Raw genomic sequence first — 22,563 nt, 5'->3', positions numbered from 1 at the left:
CTCACATCCCCCAATGGCCCTAACTAATAAGTGATGTTTCCTCAAACAACTATGGCACACCTGCAAGCCATTCACGGCACACCAATGTACCACTGCTCTGTCGGAACCCACCGAATTTATTTTCATGTAATATTTTATCTATTTATTTGCAAAAAAAAAACAAAAAAAAAAAAACCTGGATCAATTTATTGTAATGAGGCTTGAGGGGCTTAATTCAGTGACCCAATCTTCATATGCATCTACTATCTGTCATTGATGGACTTGGAAAAAAACACATCAGAAAAAAAGACATTCAGGGCCCAATCCTATCCAACTTTCCAGCACTGGTGTAGCTACAATGTAGCCCTGAGGTAAGGGCACACCCCATTGGCACAGCTGCACCAGCACTGGAAAATTGGATAGGATTGGGCCTCAAACATTAATCTCCTTCTATTCACACAAGCTTGCAAACTGCAGGAGTTCAGTTGTTTGCAGGGCAGTTAGTAGCTATCTGATTTTGGAACAGCCTCAGGGCTTGAGGCAATTTGATATCTGGTTTTTCTATCATCCTACCATTGGAAGCTCTGCAGGACCCACTGGAAATCAGGTCACAACCCACCCAACAGTTTGAGAAACACTACTAAAATAAATCCCAGTTATACAGTATATCTCACGCTGTCTTTACTCGGCAACAGTAAATATTTCTTTACTCAGCGTGTGGTTGGTCTGTGGAACTCCTTGCCACAGGATGTGGTGATGGCATCTAGCCTGGACGCCTTTAAAAGGGGATTGGACAAGTTTCTGGAGGAAAAAGCCATTACGGGGTACAAGCCATGATGTGTATGCGCAACCTCTTGATTTTAGAAATGGGTTATGTCAGAATGCCAGATGCAAGGGAGGGCACCAGGATGTGGTCTCTTGTTATCTGGTGTGCTCCCTGGGGCATTTGGTGGGGCCGCTGTGAGATGCAGGAAGCTGGACTAGATGGGCCTATGGCCTGATCCAGTGGGGCTGTTCTTATGTTCATTCACGGCTATGAGGGTTCTTTTATAAGAACAGCTGTAGTTATATTCCTGTTTCAAGGGAGGACTGACTTTGTGGACCAAGGTGTACCTTCCAATTCTAGGTTTCTATGATAAGAGAAAAATATTTTACCAGTGATGTTTGTTCCCTTTGTCCAGCCCATCAAATGCCCATAAGTTATCTTCAGTGGGAAGTGAGAAGCCTGATGTTATATTCAGTGTTTCTCAAACTGTGGGTCTGGTGGGTCCCCATTCATTTCAAAAATTTTAATTTAATATATTAGACTTGATGCTACCCTGGTATGTGACTGTATTTGGGGAAATGTTACAGATCTGTACTTTTAACAGGCTACTATGGATATGTGTTTAACAATGATAGTAAATTGCAGCCTAGAGTTGTTAAAAAATTTTCTGCTTGAGGATGTCACTTCTGGTCATGACATTACTTCTGATGGGTCCTAACAGATTCTTATTCTAATAAGTGGATCCCAGTGCTAAAAGTTTGAGAACCACTGTATAGTTTCTAACATGTTTTTTTTTTCCTCCTGGATCTTTACATCCTTGTACTTATATATGCAAAGTACAGGAAAACAGCCTGACTGGACTCATCAGGGAATAACTGTTTCCTTCTAAGAGCAGCTGTGTCGCAGGCAGAACACACAATTGTGGGCTTTTGTACAGTGGACAGAACTGAAAGGAGATTCAGGAGCCCTGGGATGATACGTGAATCTCACCCATTGACTGGGGAAATGGTCCAACCAGGGATTCTCAAAGATCATGCTAAGACACAATGCTGAACTGTGGGACAGCTGCCACAGATGAATTCCACCATCAAAGGCTTTTGGGAACACAAAGGCCCCATTCACAGAGAATACCCAATATATCTACATGATTCACTGCCCTGGACTCACCTCCTTCCAAACAGCCTCTCCTGGAGTGGGTCTTTCTGCCACACGTCTGCATTGGGTGTGATCCCCCTTGATGCAAAGATGCACTTTCAGAGGATAGCTGTTGCTTCTCTGCTAGTCATTGCCTGGACAAGGAGGCACACTCAGAAGAATGACATGCAGGAGCAAGGGGTCTCATTCATGTGGTTTTCAGTCTAAGCTTAAACCTTTCAATTCATGCTGTTCAAGGATGTTTCTGTCACATTATATTGGAACTCCTTGACTGGAACTCGCAGGGATGGTAATTCAGATCAGGGCTGCAGCACAGAAGGAAGGGGACCCAGCCCTCTCTGCCTTTGCTGCAACCTCTATCCAAACCACCTCCAAAGCAGCTATTAGCCACAGAGCAGGGAAAAGCCAGGGGGTCTAGTTGTGAGGCTGCAACAGGAGCTGTGGTGAGCAATTTAAGTTGGAAACTCAGGGTGGAGCAAAATGGTTGGGCTCCAGTCCAAACTGTCTCCCACATAGTTACATTCAGAAGAAAAACGCACTATGAATTTCAATCTCAAAGAGCCAAGGTCTGGCCCCAAGGAGAAGTTTAGCAAAACTGGCCAAGCAGAATCTGGTCCTCGCTGCCTCTTCATTTTCAGAATCAAAGCTGGTGTTGATCACAGCTTCAGATGTGAACAAATAGGACAACAAGATGCTGATTTGCTTGAATAATTCCTTTTATTTTGAAATAACAAGGTATGAAATCTTTGCTTTTCCCCCTGTGAAATGTAAAAGGTGATCCAGGGAAGCCCCTGAACAAAATGGTCCAACAAGCCCCAGATTTCAGGCTAGCCCCAAGCATATATGTTCAGGAAGCCAGCCTCACAGATTTCGGGATGGGGGCAGAAGAACTGGGGGAGACTTTGCCTCCCCACACCTATTGCGGAAAGTCTCTCAAAAACCTCAGGATAGAATTTTCCACGCCAAGCAAGATTTTTCCCATCCCAAAGAAGTCAGCTCAGATGGTGGTGACGCAACAACACAGAGGAGAGGGAGAGAGAGATCACTAGCGGCTACTGGGCCACACAGGAGTAGGCAGACTACCAGAAGTGTCCACACAGAGCTTTGTCCACATCTATGGGAATTCTGGGGTTTCAGGGAACAGGAACGATGTCCCCTTCCCTTGCAGGGCCCTCCAACCTGGACTTTACTGGATTATTGGAGAGGAGGCAATGGTTTGCATCACTCCAAACTCAGGTCCCTCCTTCAGGAGAAATCATGTCAGGCACCCCATAATCAAGAATCCATTCAGGGCCTTAGTTTATATGTGGGGTGAGGTGGAGAGTACAGCAGGACGTTTCCCTTTTCCAGACTGGACCTGACTAAGATTAGGACAGAAAGTTCATCCTGAAACAGGTGGGGGGGCAGTCTCGATGATCAGCTGGTTCTGCTGATTCAGAACCTGAAGGCACAAGAGAGACTTTTTTTAAACACCTTGCCTGCAATTCTGGTGATCTGAAGGCAATCCTGGATTTATGCGTTTTGTGCAAACTGATTGCTTGGATTCAAGTGGCAGTCTGTCCAGACCAGTGGAGCGCAGGCCAAGGGGCAGAAAGGCAGTGCGGTCCACTTCTGAAGTGGCTTCAGAAATCAGCCTAGGAACAGGAAATCCTTTCCACTGGGTGGGCTCTTTCTGTCTGCAAGTCAAGTGGGAGGAATGCTTTGAAGGGGCATTGACAGAGGCCTCTTTTCTCTCTCAGTAAAGCCAGTCCTCCCCCTTGTGATCTTGAACATTAAGAGAAAGATGCACCAACTAAAATGGACGGGTGACAGTACAAATATTCTAATGACAGGAGTGAATGTGAAACCTGGGCTGCAAAACTACAGCATTTGGGAACTCCCCACCCAACCTCCTGAAGTTCCATTGGGCAAGCATACACAGAAGGCAGCAGACAATCAAGAGGATGGTCCTGGACTGTGTCACTTCGGACTGTGGTGGGGGGAATTGCACAAAGGGGGTGTCTCCCACATGACAACAAAAGTCTCTCTCCCTACGTCCAAAATTAGTGGGGACGACAACATGAAAGTAACATGATATGCTGGTTTTGCAAGTGAAGAAAGGGGAGGTGGTGAAGCATTTGACACACACACACCTCTGCAGCTCAAAATGGTACAGTCCAGTAATGGAGCCATCACCAGGGTCAGCATTGGATCCTGGCACTTATCTCAAAAAAGCTTTGCCTGGGCTAAGGATGCCTCACGCTGCTGCTGCTTCTTTTAATGCAATTTCACAAATACATCTTTCCTGACACTGAGACAAGCTGAAACGCACACTTCTGCATGTGTGAATGTTCTCCCTGCAAAGGCAGTTCTTGAGATAATGGCTCCGAGAACTATTGTGATGCTTGCACATTTTGAATCCCTCCTGGAATCAAGTGCATCAGGCAGCAGCACCCTGACATGTTATGGATAGGGAAGGACAAAACAATTGCCCACTCAATTTCAGACCACCAGAGGGACAATGAAGGGTGGCCCCTCACCCCACCCCTTAAACATGGACTTGGTCGGAGGTGAGTAACAGAAAGGGACAAGACTCTCCCTTCCAGACCCCAAGTGGTCAGAGAAGTTAAGTAAGTCGGCCATTTTTCTTGGGGGGGGGTGACATACCCCACCCAATCTGGTAAAGAAAAATGACAGCTGTAGAAAGGAAGGTGCTTCAGGAATAAGGGGGGGGGGAGAACACACATGTGGCTAGAGAGTCAGCCACGTCTCTTAACACAGCATCCAGAGAGGATCGTTTTCCTAGAGTACCTTTATTTGTAGGACGTGGCTGTCTGAATGGCCCTGCCAAGCGCCCACTGCTAGCCTTTTGACAAGGGTGCCAGACAACTGCAACCCAGGTGTCAGAAATCTGCCTGTCCGTCCCCAGACCAGGTGGATCAGGAAGAGGGGAGGGTGCAGTTTCTTTTCAAGACACAAAATGCATTGACTACACAGACATAAAGAAGCCCCGGTGGTGATTGGAGTGGAGAGAAGGTCAGCGGCACCCACAGAAGCCTCCTCAGTTGACACTGTCCTCGTCGCTGCCCTCTCCCCGCTCGTCTTTGGTCTCAGACAGGCTGCTCTCGTCGATGTTCTCCAGGGAGTCAGCATGCTGGATGGCCAGCTCAGAGAGAGCCACAGAGGCCAGGGCATTCTGTTCAGGGTACAGCCAGGGCTTGAAATGGGGGTTGTGCTTCTGCTTCCAATCTGGATACTTCACGCATGCCTTGTACATCTTCTTCATTGCCTGCACAGGAAGACCAGGAGGAGACCCAGGAACAGGAAGGGGTTTGTTAGCAAAGATCCAGGTGAGTCCTTATGGCACCCAAACTGTCTGGTTCTGGCTCCTTTCTCTGTCATTGTGCAGGAGAGCACATGCACGAAGGAACACAGTCTAAAACAGGCAGGGATCAAGATAAGGGGAAGTGAGTGGTGCCCAGGCTGCTTAGCCTGAGGGGCAAGCCCAGAGGGAGGCTCAGCCTCATCCACTGGGCCCAATGCGCAGGGGCTGCTGTGGTGGCACAGCAAGTGCTGGACCCTGACGGCTGGGTGCCCTGCGCACACACCTGCTACATCTTGCACGGCTCTCCAGAAGCCCTTCCACACCACATCTCGCTATTTGTGCGGCAGTGGTGCCAGCAGGACTCCTCTGCTTGACCTCTTCCCAGCCCACCTGCTTACAGTCTCCCTGGCCTGCTCTCCTACTCCCCATGGGTGGCTTTTTTGGGAACAAAGGTTTCAGTGCTTGCCTGGGTGACCCAGGAACTCCCAGCACCTCCCGGCTAGGTGCTGGATCAGCAATGGGCAGTAACTCCCCACCTACAGTAATCAAAGGCTGTGGTCCTGGCTCCTGTAGGGGCCACTGCTCAATGGGGGGGGGGCACTGCTCTGCAATTTAAGGTTCATCTCCTGTTGAAAGCTTTCAAGTAACCCCACTCGTTCTCACTGGCTGCCCTGTGGTAGGCCAGAAACACACCCCTGGAACCCTGCTGGGTGCTCCCAACTCCCTTCCTTCACACCCCTTCTAAAATACCACCATTTCCCCCCAGAGAGTCTTTGGCACCAGGCCTTGGTCACCCACTCCTGCTGCAACTGAGCTGAAGGACCTGTTACGGAAACAACTGCAGGTACTCCCCACCCACCCCCGGCCTCCACCACCTTCCCCCAACCCCAGCATCCCCCTTGCATCAATATCTGTACCACGTGCACCAAGGAGCACCAGTCTGGGTCCTCACCACATAAAATATCATGTGCATAGGTACAAACGAACAGTTCTCAGGACCAAACTATATGAGACATACATAGTGTGTCCAGTTCTGGTCACCACATCTCAAAAAAGAAAATTGTGGAAATGGAAAAGGGGCAGAAGAGAGCAGCCCAGAATGGCTCCAACGGGAGTGGAAGGGGCTGCTTAGATGGTGCTTTGCAATGCCTGCGGTACTTACCCCCTCGTAGCTATGCGACTGGCCCTCAGGTCAATCCTATTCTACCAGAGACCCTGGAATGCTCAACTTTGACAGTTTCCATGTTCCCCCTTCCCCAAGGGGAAGTTGATGGTTGGAGGACCAGTCCCTCTTCTACTCGTGGCTAGGCCTCTTTCATCACTACTTATTCCTTCAAGCAGGGCTGTGGGGCTGCTGTCAGCATCTCCTTTTACTGTGAGCAAAACCAGTCTCCAGCCTGAACACAGCCCTTTGTTGCTGGGAAGGCCACGCGGGACACTGCCTCTGGAAAGCTAATACATGCACAAGCAACGAAAGGCGAGTTTCCCCCCTTCCTCCCTCTCATACTTCTGGGGCTTTTAATTAAATGGGGGCATCATGAGACCAGATGATGCACGATCCTCTCCAGTGCCATTGTGGGCAAAGGTTAAACATGATACCTCAGTGATGGAGCTAATTAATCAAGCTGTGCACCGATGGAAGGGGATTATTACAGGGCAACATGGGTGACCTGAGCACGTCACTAGAGAAGGTGAAATGGCCAGGTGATCTCTGCCAGTGCCGACCTTGAAGAAAGACTTATACAGTTGTGCGCAGTCAGCGACAGTTGCTTTTAGACCTTCCTTGGCTGTTTCAGGTGGAATGGCTCACGTGGTACAAAATGCAAACCTATCCTGGAGTCTCTTGGTCACACTGAGATCCAGCAACCACCAAGGATGTGGCAAACCTTTGCTCTCATCACAAGGGGGTCCACTAGAAGCAAGCAGGGGGAAAGAGGGGCACAGGGGCCAAACAGCAAGTGGCCCATGAGGCACTGCCAGATCCTTCCAGGCCCCACACACTCTGGCAAGGACCCTCTCCCAAATGTGCTCTCCCCCCCCCCAGGTGTCACCAGCAGCAGCTCACACAGTTTACTATCCTCATGAGCCAAAGACTGGTGCTCTCAGCCAAGGCTGGAAGATGAAACACACCAGCAGTTGGTGGAACCAAAGAGAAAGTGAGGCACAACTCACCTTTGGGGCCAGAAACTGAGAGGACTTGTTCACCACCCACTTTGGCAAAGAACCTGCAGGGGAAAAACAGCCAATGATTACTGCCAATAATAATCTTACTGCCATTAATTGGGAGCTTATATCCCAATTTCCAGCCCCCCCCCCCCAGTAGCTGGCAGGGCAAAAGACCTGAATGAACCTGTGATGCAGTCTCCTACTGGGTCAGTCCATAACATATCCCTCAAGTTCAAGATTGCTCTGATGGCTGCAACCCTCCAGGAGTCTTTCCCAGCCCTGCATGGAGACACTGCCAGGGAGTGCAAAGAAAACTCAGCTCCTGGAGCTTTTGCAGCCATATTTCTGACTTTCAGCACTAGATTTTTACACCCAGGACCCTCTTATTTGAGAGCCCCAAATCAGAGAATCTAAAAGAGTTACATCAATGAAGGCATTACTAGACTGGACACCTGAACCTTCTGAGATTCCTCAACACCTTTTCAAGCCTTTACTCCTCAGCCATAAGGACTAGGAACTTGCATTAATTTTTGAAAAGAAAAGATTCCCAAGATGCTGAATTCTGTGCCTGGTAATTGACAAGCTGAGTGCTGTCAGGATTCCCATAAATTAGCTGCTCTGATGTCACGGAAGGGCAGAATCGCCGACTGTGGCTGGAGACAGCACTGCCAAGGGGCTTCAGGAGTGCTCAAGTCCTGGATTTGGAGCACTCCGCACAGTTCTGGTCACCCCACTTTGAGACTGGGGGAGGGTGGTTACAATAAAGGGCAACCAAACTCAGTTTACAGCATTGGAGCTCCCTCCCTTACAAGGGAGGTTTAAAGGGCTGCTGGATTTTTTAGTTGAGGAAACAAAAGAGCTTGGGAGAGGCAGAGACATGACCAAGGCCGCAAGGAAAAAGGAGTGGGCTGAGGAAGAGACATTTGCCTCCTCTTGTTGACTCTAGAATTTGGGATCTCCCAGTGGGCAGCAGTTTCAGCACAAACCAAAAGGAAGCACAATGCAAAATAAATGTCAGGGTTGAATGCCCAGCCACATGGCGTGGTATAGCCGCTGCTCAGGTGGCTTCCAAAAGAGTTGAGGTATCCATGAAGGAGGAGAGGAACACAGTGGATATGAACCAGGCACACCAAATGCAGCCACCCTGGTTAGAAGAAGATCTCCGAGTGCTGCTAGGAGCAAGCAAGAGGGCACAGCTACTGCCTCCAACATCCCAGGCTTGTCAGCTTATCGGAGACACCCGACTGCCCACCGCTGGAGACAAAACACCAGGCTAGACTTTGGTCTAATCCAGCGGGGCAGTTGCTCTGTCCTTATGGATTTGTGAGTCAGGGGGGCTCTCTTAACAAATCAAATGGCAAAAATATTGCCTGACACAAGGGCAGGCCTTCTCCTCTCCCAAAAATTCACATTTTCCACCCCAGACAGAGACAGCTGAGTTGTGCTTCAAAAAGAAAAAAGTCAACTCCCAAACTCAACCATTTGCATATTTCACACAGAAGTCACCTTTATTTACAAGTGCTGAGCAGAGTCAGTGATGCAGAGCCACAGGAGGGTTCTGATGCCCAATGCTGTGACCCTGCCGGCTTGACTAAGTACCATGTGCCGTGAAATGTCCTCTATGCCAGATGGAGGACTTCACAAGCAGTGCAGGGTTGCTCAGAGACTGAGTGGCAGGAATTTCTGGACAGCAAGCGCTGCAGAAAAGGGGTCTGCAAAAAAACTTGAATCCTGCCACTGCCAACCCCAAAGTTTGCCCTTCTAATAAGTTATGCGAATGGTGAAAGGCGCTGCCATTTCATCTGTGGCTGAATGTGTGTGGAAGACAAACTTCACATTTTTGTTCAAACAGGGTTGCTATACACAGGACAACTTTGGGACAACAGTCCAGAAGAGTCACAGAAATCTACTACTCACCCTACCTCGAAATGCAGCACCAGCTGGTCATTAAACAGAGTAGGGCATAATAGGATTTTGCAGTTGATGCTGCTGGAAAAAAGGACCCAAGGAAGTGTGGCAGGGGGAGAGTCTAAGGGCCAGACCAGCCAGCCTGCAGGGCACAGGGGTGCTGGTGCAGCCTCTGTTGCATCCTGCGGGCCGGCCCGGGGACATGATGCAACTTTTACTTACCTGTCATGCCAAGGTCTCCAATAGGTCCACTCAAATATGTATCCATTTTGGGGCTGGCACAAGTCCACATGTACCCAGTGGGATGTGGCAAGGCCAGGTGGGGGGGACACAGGATATCAGTGGTGACACTGATGTCCATAACTGCCCCATGCCTTCCCCAACATGCCTGCTGGCAGCTCAGATTCCCATCCCAATCCTCCTCCTCTCCACCTGGATCCTCCCCTTCACTGCCCACAGCCCACTCGCCACACACTCACCTCCTCAGGTGGTGCACATATGCGCAATCACCAGCCTTTAGCGCTGGTGGCCCTGCTATGCATGTTGTCCCTGCAGATGCAGTGCCAACACAGTGGGCCTTCCACTGATGGAATATTCATTCCATTAGCAGAAGGTGCCCAGAGGAACAGTAAGTAGCAGTTTAGTCTGTAAGTTGTTTAGTCATTGTGAAGTGTATATAGAAAACCTATTTACAAGAACATAAGAAGAGCCTTGCTGGATCAGGCCAAGGGCTCATCTAGCCCAGCTTCCTGTATCTCACAGTGGCCCACCAGATGACTCCGGGAGCACACCAGACCACAAGACACCCATATCCTGTTGCCACTCCCTTGCATCCAGCACGTGAGAGAAAGAGCCTACTTCTGAAACTAGGAGGTTGCATACATAAGTTGAGTTGCATTCCTTGCAAGGGTTCCGTTCCCAGAACCCACGTGGATGGCAAAAACTGCACTAAAGTAAATCCATTTTAAAAACAACATCCTTTTGCTCAGCGGTTTAAAAACAGCCTTGCACGCAGCCTTGTAATGCACACAGAGGGAATCAGTCTCCAGGTGCTTAGAAAGGCTTCACTCCAAGGCAGTGACCCCTCGCTTCCCTGGGAGTCCAGCACAGGGAAAGAATGGAGGAGGTGATAATGACTTGCATTCTTTCACATGCTCAGGGGAAAGGGATGGGTTACTTGCCTAGAACAGAGGCTCCAATTGAGTGCTTGGAGAAAGAATGACTGATGGATTGTCTACCGGTTGTCCTCAATCCCATTAACGAGACTACTGTTAAACATCTTTTTCCTTTGATTTAAAGTGCCCTTCATATCTCATTGAGATAAAACTGCAGGTAAAAAATCCATGGATAATTAGGTTATACCTGTACTCATCAAGAGTTGTAGCCTGTGACAGACTTTTCCACCATAGGTCTGTCCAATCTCCTTTTAAAACCATCTAGGCCAGATGCAATCACCACATCCTGTGGCAAGGAGTTCCACAGATTAATCATGTGAATGGTAAGGAAATGAAGAAAATTCAACAGCACATTTTTGACTTGAAAACAAAGATCAAAGAATGTCACTGGGAATATAATCTGGCTTCTAACTGAAGCTGCCCACACTTATTCCAGCATTTTCCTGACATCCTGAGGACCAGAATCTCAATCATTTATTTAAACACATAAATGTGCCAGTGGTCAAGAATGTATTCAGCCTTCCTGGATTCTGCCTGGATGCTAGAAGTAACCCCAAGTACTAAAACCAGGGATTAGTGGGCTGAGGGAGTGTCTCTGACTCTCATGCCTCGGTCAGTTTCCTGGGTAGAAAATGGTCTTAGGGACAGAAAATGAACTCAGAGACAGAAAACAAGGAACATAAGTGCAGCTGACCTGCGCTGCAAGGTCAAGGCAGGCAGGGCTGGCCCAAGATCTGCTGGCACCAGAGGCAGAACTCCAAGTGCTGCTGCCACTTACCTGGGGATGCACCAGCCAATCCTCCTCCCACTCTCTGGAATGGATAAGCAGAGGGGAGTGGAGGAGATCAGGGAGCTAAATGAGCATCACTGTGTTTCAGTGTTTCAGCTCACTGCCCTTTTCTCCTCCACACTTCCTCTTCTGCTCTGTCCCCTTTTCCACACCTGGAAGCAGGAAGGTGAGGAGCAACGGAGGCAAATGAGGTGCAACGGAGCAACGGAGGTGGAGGTGGGTGCCCCGACCCATCTGCTGCCTGAGGAAACCACCTCAACTGGCCTCATGGATGGCCAAGCCCTGGGTGAAGGCTTACCTTTGGGGTCTACCTGAGCCAGGTAGGTGAGGCTGCAGTTCTTGGCTCCTTTTCCCTGGATCAGGTAGCCAGTTTGAATGGAGACAGCCCTCACCATGTCTTTCCTGGGAGGGTATTTCTGAAAAGAGACAAGTGGATCTGAAATGCCACTGGAAGTAGACCAAGTTGGTCAAAAAGTCAGACCAAGACCAAGAAGACTTGGGTTCAAGTCCACTAGCACCTGTCACAAAGCTGGCCGGGTCTGCCTGAGAAGCTGCTGGCTCTCAGCCTACCCTGCCTCACACGGTCACTATAAAAACAAAGGAGGGGGGGAGAGCCTTGCACGCTACACACCACTCTGAGCTCCTTGGAGGAAAGATGGAAGAGGAGTGCGACTAATGAACAAAAAAACAAGCGGGCACATCTCAGGCTAGCACGTGTGGTCATAGTTTGTTTGCTGCAAATTTTATTTACGTATCTTGGATTTTGCAGGTGACTGTGCTGTTGTTTTTTATTGTCTGCAAGCCACTTTGCAACACAAGGCAGGTTTTAGATGTTGCCAATGCCTCATGCAATCCTGCCCACACTACAACACATTACACTTGTGCAATCCTGCCCACACAGGTTCACCCACCTCCTTCCTCTCCCACTCCTAAAGCCTATCTGCAAACTTCTGCGCACAATACAGCCCCCCCCCCCCATGGCCTGGCACTCACGGGGTGCTTGACAGAGTAGTTCATGATGATGTAGTCGTTGCCCATGGGCAGCCAGGACCGCAGTGTGATCACATCACGATTCTTCAGGGGTTTCGGGCACTTCCCTGCCAGAGGAAAAGAAGATTCAGGAACAGGGCAAGGCAAAGCATCCTCCTCCCAGCTCGCTCCAGTCACAAAGCGTCTCTCCACCATCCCAAAGAGGCACCAGCCTGCTTCTTGGGAATGTTCAGCACACCAGGATGGGGCCTTATCCACCCTGGAGGCGTGGGTGATACAGAAGGAAGGAGACACCGCCACCTCCCGGACTGCCTCATGCTGCTTGCACTATTTGCGTGAAGGTGGTCACAGCATGAGGGGCACAGAGCGGCGGCCCTCTCAATTTGATCCCTCCCACCCACGGGCCCCTTTCCCCAGCTTCTCACAGGAGTAATATCCCACATCTGCGTTGACCGTCAGCTTGCCAATGTCAAAAGTCTCAATGACGTTTGTGTCCCATTTTTTCCTATATTCAATATCGTGCAGCACATCGTAGAGGGTTTCCGCTGAGACGTCCTTGCACTCCATCCTGCACTGGAGAGAAACGTGGTGTCAGAAACCCATCCTATGCCTTGTGTGAGGCAAAGCTGCTGTTCTTAAGGAACGGCTCCTCTTTCAAAAGGAATGTAAAACATTTTCTAAAAGTTACTCTGTGAAAGAAGAGTTTCCCTCCTGAAAAGCAGGCTGCAAACTGATGGGAGAATCTGCAGCCAATCATTTCCCTTGACCCAGTTGGCCATCAGCACATCTGCACGTGCAGCACAAACACTTTGATGATGCAGTTGCCTTTCATGAGAGACTGTTGACAGGAGTGCGAAACAACTTGTGACACTATTAAATGCTGTCTGCTGTTTACAGGTGTGCGTCGCCTAACAGGGATGCATTCTCGCATCCCCGTCGTTGGGTGATGTCCTCTTTAAATGACATCACCTGCGCAAAGCAGCGTTGTGTTCTCCTCACCTCCAGAGGCTTTTCTGAGCCCTGCAGAGGCCACAGGCATCCACCCACAGGGCTCAGAATGCCCCCCAAATTGCAACTTCCAGTTTCTGGAGGGAAATCGGAAGTGATTTTTTGCCTTATAAGGCATTCTGAGGTTTCCCTGGGCCATTTCCAAATTCCACTGAGGCCGCAGGCAGGATTCAGAAAAGCCTACCGACAGTTCCCCTCAGCTTTGGAGGCTTGGGGAGGACAGGGATCAGCGACAGACCATCACATATGCAATCTGTCACTGACTGTTCACCTGTACATCGTTTTCTTCATATTCTTTGTAATTTTAAAATGGAGTAATGCTTCTGCACAACTGAACATGCACATAACTCCTAATCTTACAGATAACTGCAAGCAGACTTCTGTAAGCACTTCTTCCACCATCATACAAGTCCAGGACATAGATGGGTAACATCCGGCAGAGCAGACGCGGAATGCAATCAACAAATGCTGCCAGCATTCCCTATGGCAGCTCACGCCCTGTCTTCCTAAAAGAACATAAGAACAGCCCTACTGGATCAGGCCGTAGGCCCATCTAGTCCAGCTTCCTGTATCTCACAGTGGCCCACCAAATGCCCCAGGGAGCACACCTGACAGCAAAAGACCTGCATCCTGGTGCCCTCCCTTGCATCTGGCATTCTGACATAGCCCATTTCTAAAATAAGGAGGTTGCACATACACATTGTGGCTTGTAACCCAGAATGGATTCTTCCTCCAGAAACTTGTGCAATCCCCTTTTAAAGGCATCCAGGCCAGATGCCGTCACCACCTCCTGCGGCAAGGAATTGCACATACTGAGTAAAGAAATATCTTCTTCTGTCTGTCCTAACTCTCCCAACACTCAACTTTCATGGATGTCCCGATTCTGGAGTTATGTGAGAGTGTAAAGAGCATCTCTCTATCCACTTTATCCTTCCTGTGCATCATAATTTATGTCTCAATCATGTCCCCCCTCAGGTGCCTCTTTTCTAGGCTGAAGAGGCCCAAACCCCGTAGCCTTTCCTCATAAGGAAGGTGCCCCAGCCCTGTAATCATCTTAGTCGCTCTCTTTTGCACCTTTTCCACTTCCACTATGTCCTTCTTCCTTTAGTTCTGACAGAATGCGCTCATTCAGTCACAACTCTGCCTTTATTTCCCCAGTTCTTCAGAGGGGAACTTCTCTTCCTCTCCACTACCGTTCTGGCATAAAGAACTCTGGCTGCTGTTATCACAAACACTGGAACTCCTGATATGTTCCACCTGCCACTATTTACCAGGGACTGCCCCCTTCCCTACCAAATCACTGTCCATCTGTCTTGTTAGTGTTGTTTCTGTAAGCTGTTAGTTTTGCCATTCTTCAGGATTCAGCGCCTCACTCCTGAGTCTCTAGGAATGAATCAATTAATACAACATGCCTCAGAAGGAGTGGAGCCTCCAGTAGTGCTGTGGATGGAGATGTCAGGATGGGAGAAATCAGGCAGTGATCCTTGGCCTGAGAGTGGGGAAGTTCAAGCATGTCTCTGTTTTCTCTTTGGAGAACCTGCTCTCTCATCCACAAGTTTGGTAAATGAGCTCCTTTCATTCCAAGCTCTTCACTCTGCTTAGATGTAGTTTTATGCTGAATCTATCAATCTTCTGACCCAGCACTGTCTACTCTACAACATTAGCCACAGCTGTCCCGGGTCTTAGGCAGAAGGGTTTCCTCCAGCACCCAGCATTCTCTGTTGCTAGAGAGTCTGCAAACTGAACTGAGGCAAGCAAACGTCACTGAGCTATAGGCCTCGCCTAATGTTCTGAATGCAGACATAGCAAGGCAACATTGTCCTAGCAAGGCAAAGCTCCTTTTCCCTCCCCTAGACCCACAATCCAGCTTCAGCATCTGGAGCATTAACTGGCTCTTTGACAGTATCATCTCACTTGCTCAGTGCTATCTTCCCTGAGCATTCGATTATCTCTTGTTTGCAGGCAACCTTGCAGAAACTATGGAGACAAAACACTGTGCCTGCAAATAGATTCTGTTCAAGCAGCAGGGACTGCAAGACTAGAATTCATCAGAATAAATCTGAATTTGAGGCCAGAGTCAGGAAGTGAAGCTGGGCACTCCTCATACCTGTTGAACCCAATCGTCAGGAAATGCCTTGGCAGAAGCACCACGGAAGGAAGGGCAGCTGCCTTTGCTCGCTTCAAGGGGTTGCTGCAAACACAGGGCCAGTTCCTGGGAGGTTCACAGGTTGAGGTCTGGGCTGAAACCACCTGCCTGTTTCTGAAGCAACACTTTTCATTCACAAACAGCACTAACTGTGAGGGGCTTCCCTCCCTGAAATGTTTGTAATTCGCTTGCTGTTATCAGCCTGCACTGTCTGACATCTCACATCACTGCATGGTGACACAGAACCATAGGGTTGGAAGGGACCTATAAGATCCCTGCTTGTGCACACTGTCTATACCTATAAGGTCCCCGATAAGTGGCTGCCCAGTCTCTGCTTCAAGACCTCCAACGATGGAGAGTCCACCACCTGCCCAGGCAGACTCTTCAACAATTGAACCATTTGTACAATCAGGAAGTCCTTCCCAGCTTTTAATTGAACTCTCCCTTGTAATTTGACCCCATCTGTCTGGCTCCTACTCTCCAGAGCAACTGGGAACAAACTTGCTCCCTCTTCCACAGGACAACAACTCACACATTTATAGACAGTTTAAGACAGTTTCATGTCACCCCTGAATCATCTCTTTTTCAAACTAATCAAGTCCAGCTCCTTCAGCCTGTCCTCCATCCCTCTCACTTGTCCAAGTCACCCTCCTCTGGACCCACTCCAGTTTGTCAATATCTCTTTTAAACTACAGTACCAAGAACTGGACACAATATTCCAGGTGGCGCCTGACTCAAGCAGAATATAGTGGTACCATTCAATCTGGATACCATCCATCGTGCCTAGGTGTCCTGTGATTTGCTGTCTTGTGACATTAGGGATGGCCCATTAGTAAACTGACCAACCACATGTCACCATACAGCGGCACATCATCTCTAACATGGCATGGCTGCACATATTCTAAAGGTGCACAATGAGAGATGAAGAAAAGACACACCTTTGCACATGTTAAAATAGAACACAGTACAAGGAACATGAAGGAAGTGCCTTAAGTATTGTGCCAAAACAGAGCCCCAAGCATGTCAGGCAAGGGCAACGCTTGTGCCAGAAAAAGCTTTTTTAAAACCAGCTGCAGTGATCCTTGAGCGAAGTGAAATTTAAGCAGCAGAAGTTGAACATCCAGAAGACCCAGCACAGCCTCTCGCATGCCTGGGGCCTCTCCCACCCACAGCACACTTGCCAAAACACACAGGCTCCTTTGCAATTATCCACCTGCCTGTCGTTGGTCAGCTCTGAATTTGCTGCAAAGTGGTTCTGAGGATTTATGTCCAAGCTCTGGCATTATTAATCAGGGCTATCATTTCTGTCTGCTTACAAGTCAGCCTTTAAATAATCCATGAGCTTCCTGGAGTCATTTATCACCACTGCCTCCCCTCACCACAGCCAAGAGCCTGTCCAACAAAAGGGGAGATATTCTCCCCAATCAGCAGCCAGAGGGAACGGCTGGCGCCCCGTAACCCAAGGCTCACATTGATACTCCCAGCAGTCTGATCGGCCTGCCTTGAACATCAGGCGCCCTGTGTCTCCCAGCCTTAGCTTTCAGAGTCTTTTGTGGAGAAGCTGTATTGCACAGCCCCGCAATTGTGCCCATTTCAAAGGAGCCACATTGGTTTTTCCACTATGTGTGCTCCTTCCTGCACATGCCAGATGAAACTGGACCCACCTCTGGTACAATAGTGAAGGACAAGCTGCCAGGTCAAGAAACCTTTGGAGAGGGGGTGTCGGGGGAGGGAGGGTGAAAGAGGTGTCACAAAGGGCGCACTTAGTGGGTCTATGGAGCATGACTGGAGAAGCAGCCTCTGCGGGACTAGCAATGGCACCAGGCCAAGCCTGCACTCCCACCTGCCTCCCCTCCACTGCAAGAGGCAAAGCAACCCAATGTCTGGACATGTTCTCCTGTGCACAAACAAGCACATGGCCCCATCTTGTTCTTGAGCTTCCATTTTCTTTGATGGAAGAACAAGCCCAAGGTGTGACCTGTGAGCACAAAGGGCAGGACCTTCTGAATTGTGAAATTCCCTAGCACCACATGGCTTGGTTGGGTCCCCATCTCTCGCCATTCAGGCACCTCATTAAACATGCCTTGTTTTGCCAAGCCTTTGGCACAAAACCACTCCCTCCTTTGGCTGCCCCTGCTGTGTAGGCCAGTGGATGTTGCTGTTTTAATTTGATAAGCTCTAATTCATCCTGTTGTGGCTTGACTGGTCTTGTTTTTAATTCCTGCTTGACAGCTGCCTTGGTAAGACCAAGAGGTGGTGAGTGGATACATGAATAACCAAGAAAAGGCATTCCAGAATACAAATGTCTTTCAGGCCCTCTGTACATCTTCCTTTGGACTCCAGCTGCTGAACCATCGCCACATACCAGATGTGCTACATGAAGGTACCTCCTTCCAAGCTGCAACTAAAAGTCACACCCACCCACACCCTGATCACTCTTAATCTGGGGATGAATGGGTGTGACTTTGTGAAGATGGGACTCCCACGTGACACTGATAGTGAGGATCAAATCTGCCCTTTACATGTGGCATGTTGTAAGTCCAAAAGCACGTCACAAATATGTGCAACGAACAACTATCAAAATTTCACTAGTCAAAATAGGCTTGTGGGAATTTGCCTCAAAAACTGAGCACTTGAAAGTTGGGGGAAATTCCCCTTTGTTTTAGGAGACATCAAAGATGAACTGCTTTGGGGGGAGGGGAGTAGTGTTCGGCTGAGGCAGTACAAACAACAAAGGATCTTGTGGCTGCAACAAACCCATTTATTTCAGCACAAGCTTTGATGACGGACTACAGTCCATCTCACCAAGTGCAGGGGGGAAAATGGGGATAGAGGATCATACCACCTGGAGCACCTGGATTACAACATATCATTTTGCTTCTGTATATGCTAGTCACTGAGCAAATCATTTTGCAAACACAACGTCATGTTGTCGTGTTTCCATCAGAGACTGGCCACTCTCCATGTCTTTCTGTCTTGGGCAAGCCTTTTTTGGGATCACTTATTTGTCTGCTCCTTTTTCTTTCTTAAACTGCTTAATATTATCACACTTTGGTCTTCATCTTATTCTTCTTCCTTCTATCTTTCCCACCAACACTTTCTTAGAATGTGTCCCATTTTTACAAGCTGAAATTAAATCCGGACAAAACAGGTCTCTGTGGTCCAAAAATCCACAACACAGGAACTAGACTATCGCTTTGTTGTAAAGGTGAGCTGCACTCCCCCTACAGGAGCATGAGGAAAAAGTGGGAGTCCTCCTGGGTACATAGCTCCACTTGGGTTGCCGGGTAGTAGCTGTGGCCAGGGGGGCTACTGCCCAGCTTCAGTTGGTGTGGCATACCCAAGTCAGACATGGCCATGGTGGTCCAAACCTTGGTGAGATCCTGGTTAGATTACAATAGCATGCTCTATGTGGGCTTGCCCTTACCTAAAAATGCATTTAGCACAGAACCCATATATTTGCCGGGACTTGGTGGTTCAGCTCTATCAGGCATTGCTCCATAAGCTGCACTGAAGGCCAACTGCTTTTCGGCCAGAATTCAAGGTGTTGGCATTGACCTTTGCAGCTCTTTATGACTTGAAGCTGGGGTATCTAAGCACTGCATCCTTTTGTATATTCCAATCTGCCCCCTAAGGTCATCTGAAAAGGCCATCCTACAAGTGCCGCCCTTACTGAAGGTCAACAGGGTGGCAGCAAGAAACATGGCCTTCTCTGTGGTGGCATCACAAAAGGTAGAACTCCCTCCCTGATTTTGCAAGGACTACTGTCTCTTAGAGTAATTCTGGTGGGAATTAAATACCTTCTTACTGAGAATGGTGTTAGCTGTTGAGGGTAGATGGGTTGGGCTGTGACTGGATATTTCGTTCTTACTGATGCTTTCAGTGCTTGTTTTTATTGTTAGTGCTTGTTATTTCTTGCTTTTAATATCCTTTCTATGGCACTTATGACGCTGCTGATTTTTAAGCGTCACAGGTGGCATATCCCACCATCTGCCGGGTTGTGCTAATGCTTTGGGGTTTATTTTACCGGATGTATTTTGTTTTTCACTTTATATTTTAATCTTTGTTTATTTTTATTTTGTTACCAATACCTTTGGCCACCTTGAATACCATCAGGGAAGGACAGTGGGACAATCTTTTGAAGAGAGAGAGAAATAAACTCCCCACCTCCTGCACTCATCCTCCCATTCTGCGTCACTATAGTCAGTGCCAGATCCTTGGAGGAGAGACAGGGCAAAACATCTCTTAATAAACACAGTCAATCATTTGCTGTTGGTTTTCCTTTCTATCCTGAAAGGAATAGAACTCTACAAGCCACATCTGGAGCATGTCCTATAGCTGTCTGGAGCACCAGTGCATCTCACGCATGTTGAAACTGGCCCACCTCACCCCAGCAGTGTCTTTTCTAGTGGCTGTCTGCTGGTGTTGCATCTTTTTAGATTGTGAGCCCTTTTGGGACAGGGAGCCATTAGTTGTTTGTTTGATTTTCTCTGTAAACCGCTTTGTGAACTTTTTATTGAAAAGCAGTATATAAATACTGTTGTTGTTGTTGTTGTTGTTGTTCGCCTTCACCTCTGATCCCAAGTGCAATCAAGAGTCTGGCACTAACCTGGAAAGAGCCTAAACATCTGCCAGGCAAGCAGCAGCTGGGCTGTGTACAATGAAATGAGATGCACAGCAAAAAGTCACACTTTCTAGCAGAGGAACGGAGAAGCAGGGAGGAGGTGCCCACCCCAGGGCCAGAAGAGCTGGAAAGATGCAGGATGAAGAGGATGAGCATCAGGGAAGAAACATCTCAGGGCAAAGCAGAGACACTTTGGTGCTGAAAATGGCATGTCACCCCAACAACCTAATATGTGGTGCAAACTATTGGAAGTTCTCCTGCTCAAGCCTCAAGGAAATGAACTGGCATGCTCTCACGTATCTGCCATTTCTTGTCAATGGCACTTGCGCAGGAGAAATACCTTCCCAGACTAAATCTGTCCACCTTGCACTCTGCCACCCTTCACAGCACCCAAGATTCACCACCTCGGACACAAATGGGGGGAAATTGTCACCCTTGGTTAAACTACTTTTGCTGTTTGTGCCCTGTGGATCCACCAAGCGGAAACACGGCGACTCGGGAGACTGAGAGGAGCAGGCCCCTGATAGAGAAGTGAATGCCACATGCCCAATGCCTCTATTTCATCCATTAACTAGAGACTAGCTTTGAAAGGGGGGGGTGGCGATGGCACAGCCTTTGGCCAAGTCAGGAGTACAGCAATTCTATGACAGGGACAGGAACCCCCCAGATGTAGCCAGAACAAAATCTGTACATACCCACAATGTCTTATATGTGCCAGCCCTCATCCCCCTTGCCTTTTCTATTTATAATTCTCTTCCTCCCCTCCCCTCTCCTCTATGGAAACAGAGGCTGCAGTCTTACTGGGGCAGGGATCCTCCATTTCTTGGCTGTTGCCCTGCTGCCCTCAGGCAACTGCACACCATAGGAAGGAAAGCATCTGTGCTCAGTGTGCTAGCACAGTCAGACTTTGAAGGGCAGAAGTCTTGAGACCTGAACCTGCTCACAGGAAGCCCAGCAGGAAGTTTTAGACATGTCCTCTCAAATCCCCACCAAATGAGTCTTGTTTTCTCCTCCACATTTGTCCTGACACTCTTGGTCTCTCCAATGCCTGCCTACGCAGCTCTGCCTGGAACAGTTCCATAAATTAGCCTGTTACCAGGGCAGGCATCTCAGAATGCAGGAAAGCTCCCCAGTGGCCCAGCCTGCCCTCTTCCTCCCTTCCGCTCTCTCCGTTTCCAGGGACCACCTCAGAAAGCAAGCGCTGTGCTCCTCGCCTTCTGCTGCCCAGACACTGTCTCCTGGGGTCATTAAGGCAGGGCCATGGGCTCCCAAGACAGCCTTTGAAGTAGGCCCTGGCTGCTAGGCTCCTGGGGCAGGCAGCCAATTAGGCAGGGAAGCACACTGGAAAGCAGCTCCATTGATTTACATTTTGCTATTTGATCTCATCCAGCAGAAGTCACTTTCATCAGGGAAGAGCAGGCATTTTCCCCCACAAAGTCAACTGGTGCATTATGCAGCCAAAACACCAGGAGAAGATTTGCTGGAAATAAAAGCAATGTGCATGTTCTGAGCCTGAAATTCACCGGTGTTTCTTTTCATGTAACACCAGCAGTTCCCAGAAAGACAATGCTGTGGATCCCATCACGCTGTGCTCCCACGAGACCAGGTGTTAGCACTGTTCCACTCTCTCACCCGAAACCAGGTCAGCATGCCTCTCATCTATGCTCCCTCGTCAGGTTGATTATTAGACACTCCTTTGACTGAACCAGACGGTATCCTCCCTGGAGGCACAAATCTTTCTCACTTCTTGATATTTTTGGAAACATTGAATCATTCCACAAAAGGCACATTCTAGATATTTTGTCATCTGGGCTTAAAAAGCACCTGGCTGCAATTGCAAGCAGTGAAAACTATTGTTGAGTTCTTGACCAGAGTCAGCTGCATACAGGTGAGCTTGCAAAGGGCCCCGGAATCCTCCTGGCTGGAAAAGAGAAGGCTCCAGAGCTGGGACTTCTCTTCACCCTGTGGCTGGACACAGCACCGGTCAGGCACAACACTACTTGAGCAACAGGAAGAAACCACAACATGGGATAGTAACAGAGCATGAAAGCTTTTCTTTTTTGCTCCAGTGTTTTGCACATATGCTAGTTCACACAGTAAGAATGGGAGAAATTGAATAAGCCAGTGCTCTTCAACCTTTTTCATTCCATGACCCCCAAGACTAGACTAGAGACCCACAACTGATCCCATTCCCCTCTAGGGACCCAATCTGCTCACTCTCTGCTCCTGCCCACCCCATTTCCCCCTACCTCTTCACAACAACTCTGTAAGGTTGTAGCAACCCTGGCCTGAGCAGGGCCAGCCTTAGGAGCTGGAGGGCAAGATAGCAAGGCTATGCAGGATTATAGCAATAACTTGTTTTTGATAAGGCAGTACATTATTGGAATGGATTCAAGCACGCTCTTGTACAGGCTTTGAAAGGTTGCCGTGACCCCCCCAAATGAGGCTTTGCAACCCTATTCAGGTCATGACCCACAGGTTGAAGAACACCACAATAAGCCAGCAAACAGTGTATGCCACGTAAGCATTATATCCTGCGACTGTTTCCAGGC

At 48.7% G+C, this 22,563-nt stretch overlaps 1 protein-coding gene across 1 annotated transcript in view; it reads right to left on the bottom strand.

Annotated features, from left to right (window-relative positions):
* Positions 1-2,598: 2,598 nt before the first annotated feature.
* The window catches only part of STARD10 (StAR related lipid transfer domain containing 10), a 42,810-nt gene continuing 22,845 nt past the window's right edge, over positions 2,599-22,563 (bottom strand). The window contains exons 2-6 of the mRNA XM_066619931.1: positions 12,659-12,806; positions 12,237-12,340; positions 11,542-11,659; positions 7,377-7,429; positions 2,599-5,168 (exon numbers count right to left, since the gene is read on the bottom strand). Coding sequence (XP_066476028.1) covers positions 4,941-5,168; positions 7,377-7,429; positions 11,542-11,659; positions 12,237-12,340; positions 12,659-12,806 — 651 coding nt within the window. The 3' untranslated portion in view covers positions 2,599-4,940. The remainder of the gene's footprint in view (positions 5,169-7,376; positions 7,430-11,541; positions 11,660-12,236; positions 12,341-12,658; positions 12,807-22,563) is intronic.

This window comes from Tiliqua scincoides, chromosome 3 (assembly GCF_035046505.1).
Source record: "Tiliqua scincoides isolate rTilSci1 chromosome 3, rTilSci1.hap2, whole genome shotgun sequence".
Lineage (NCBI taxonomy): Eukaryota > Metazoa > Chordata > Lepidosauria > Squamata > Scincidae > Tiliqua > Tiliqua scincoides.
The sequence above is the reverse complement of the archived record's forward strand: the minus strand, read 5'-3'. Positions and strand labels throughout refer to the sequence as shown.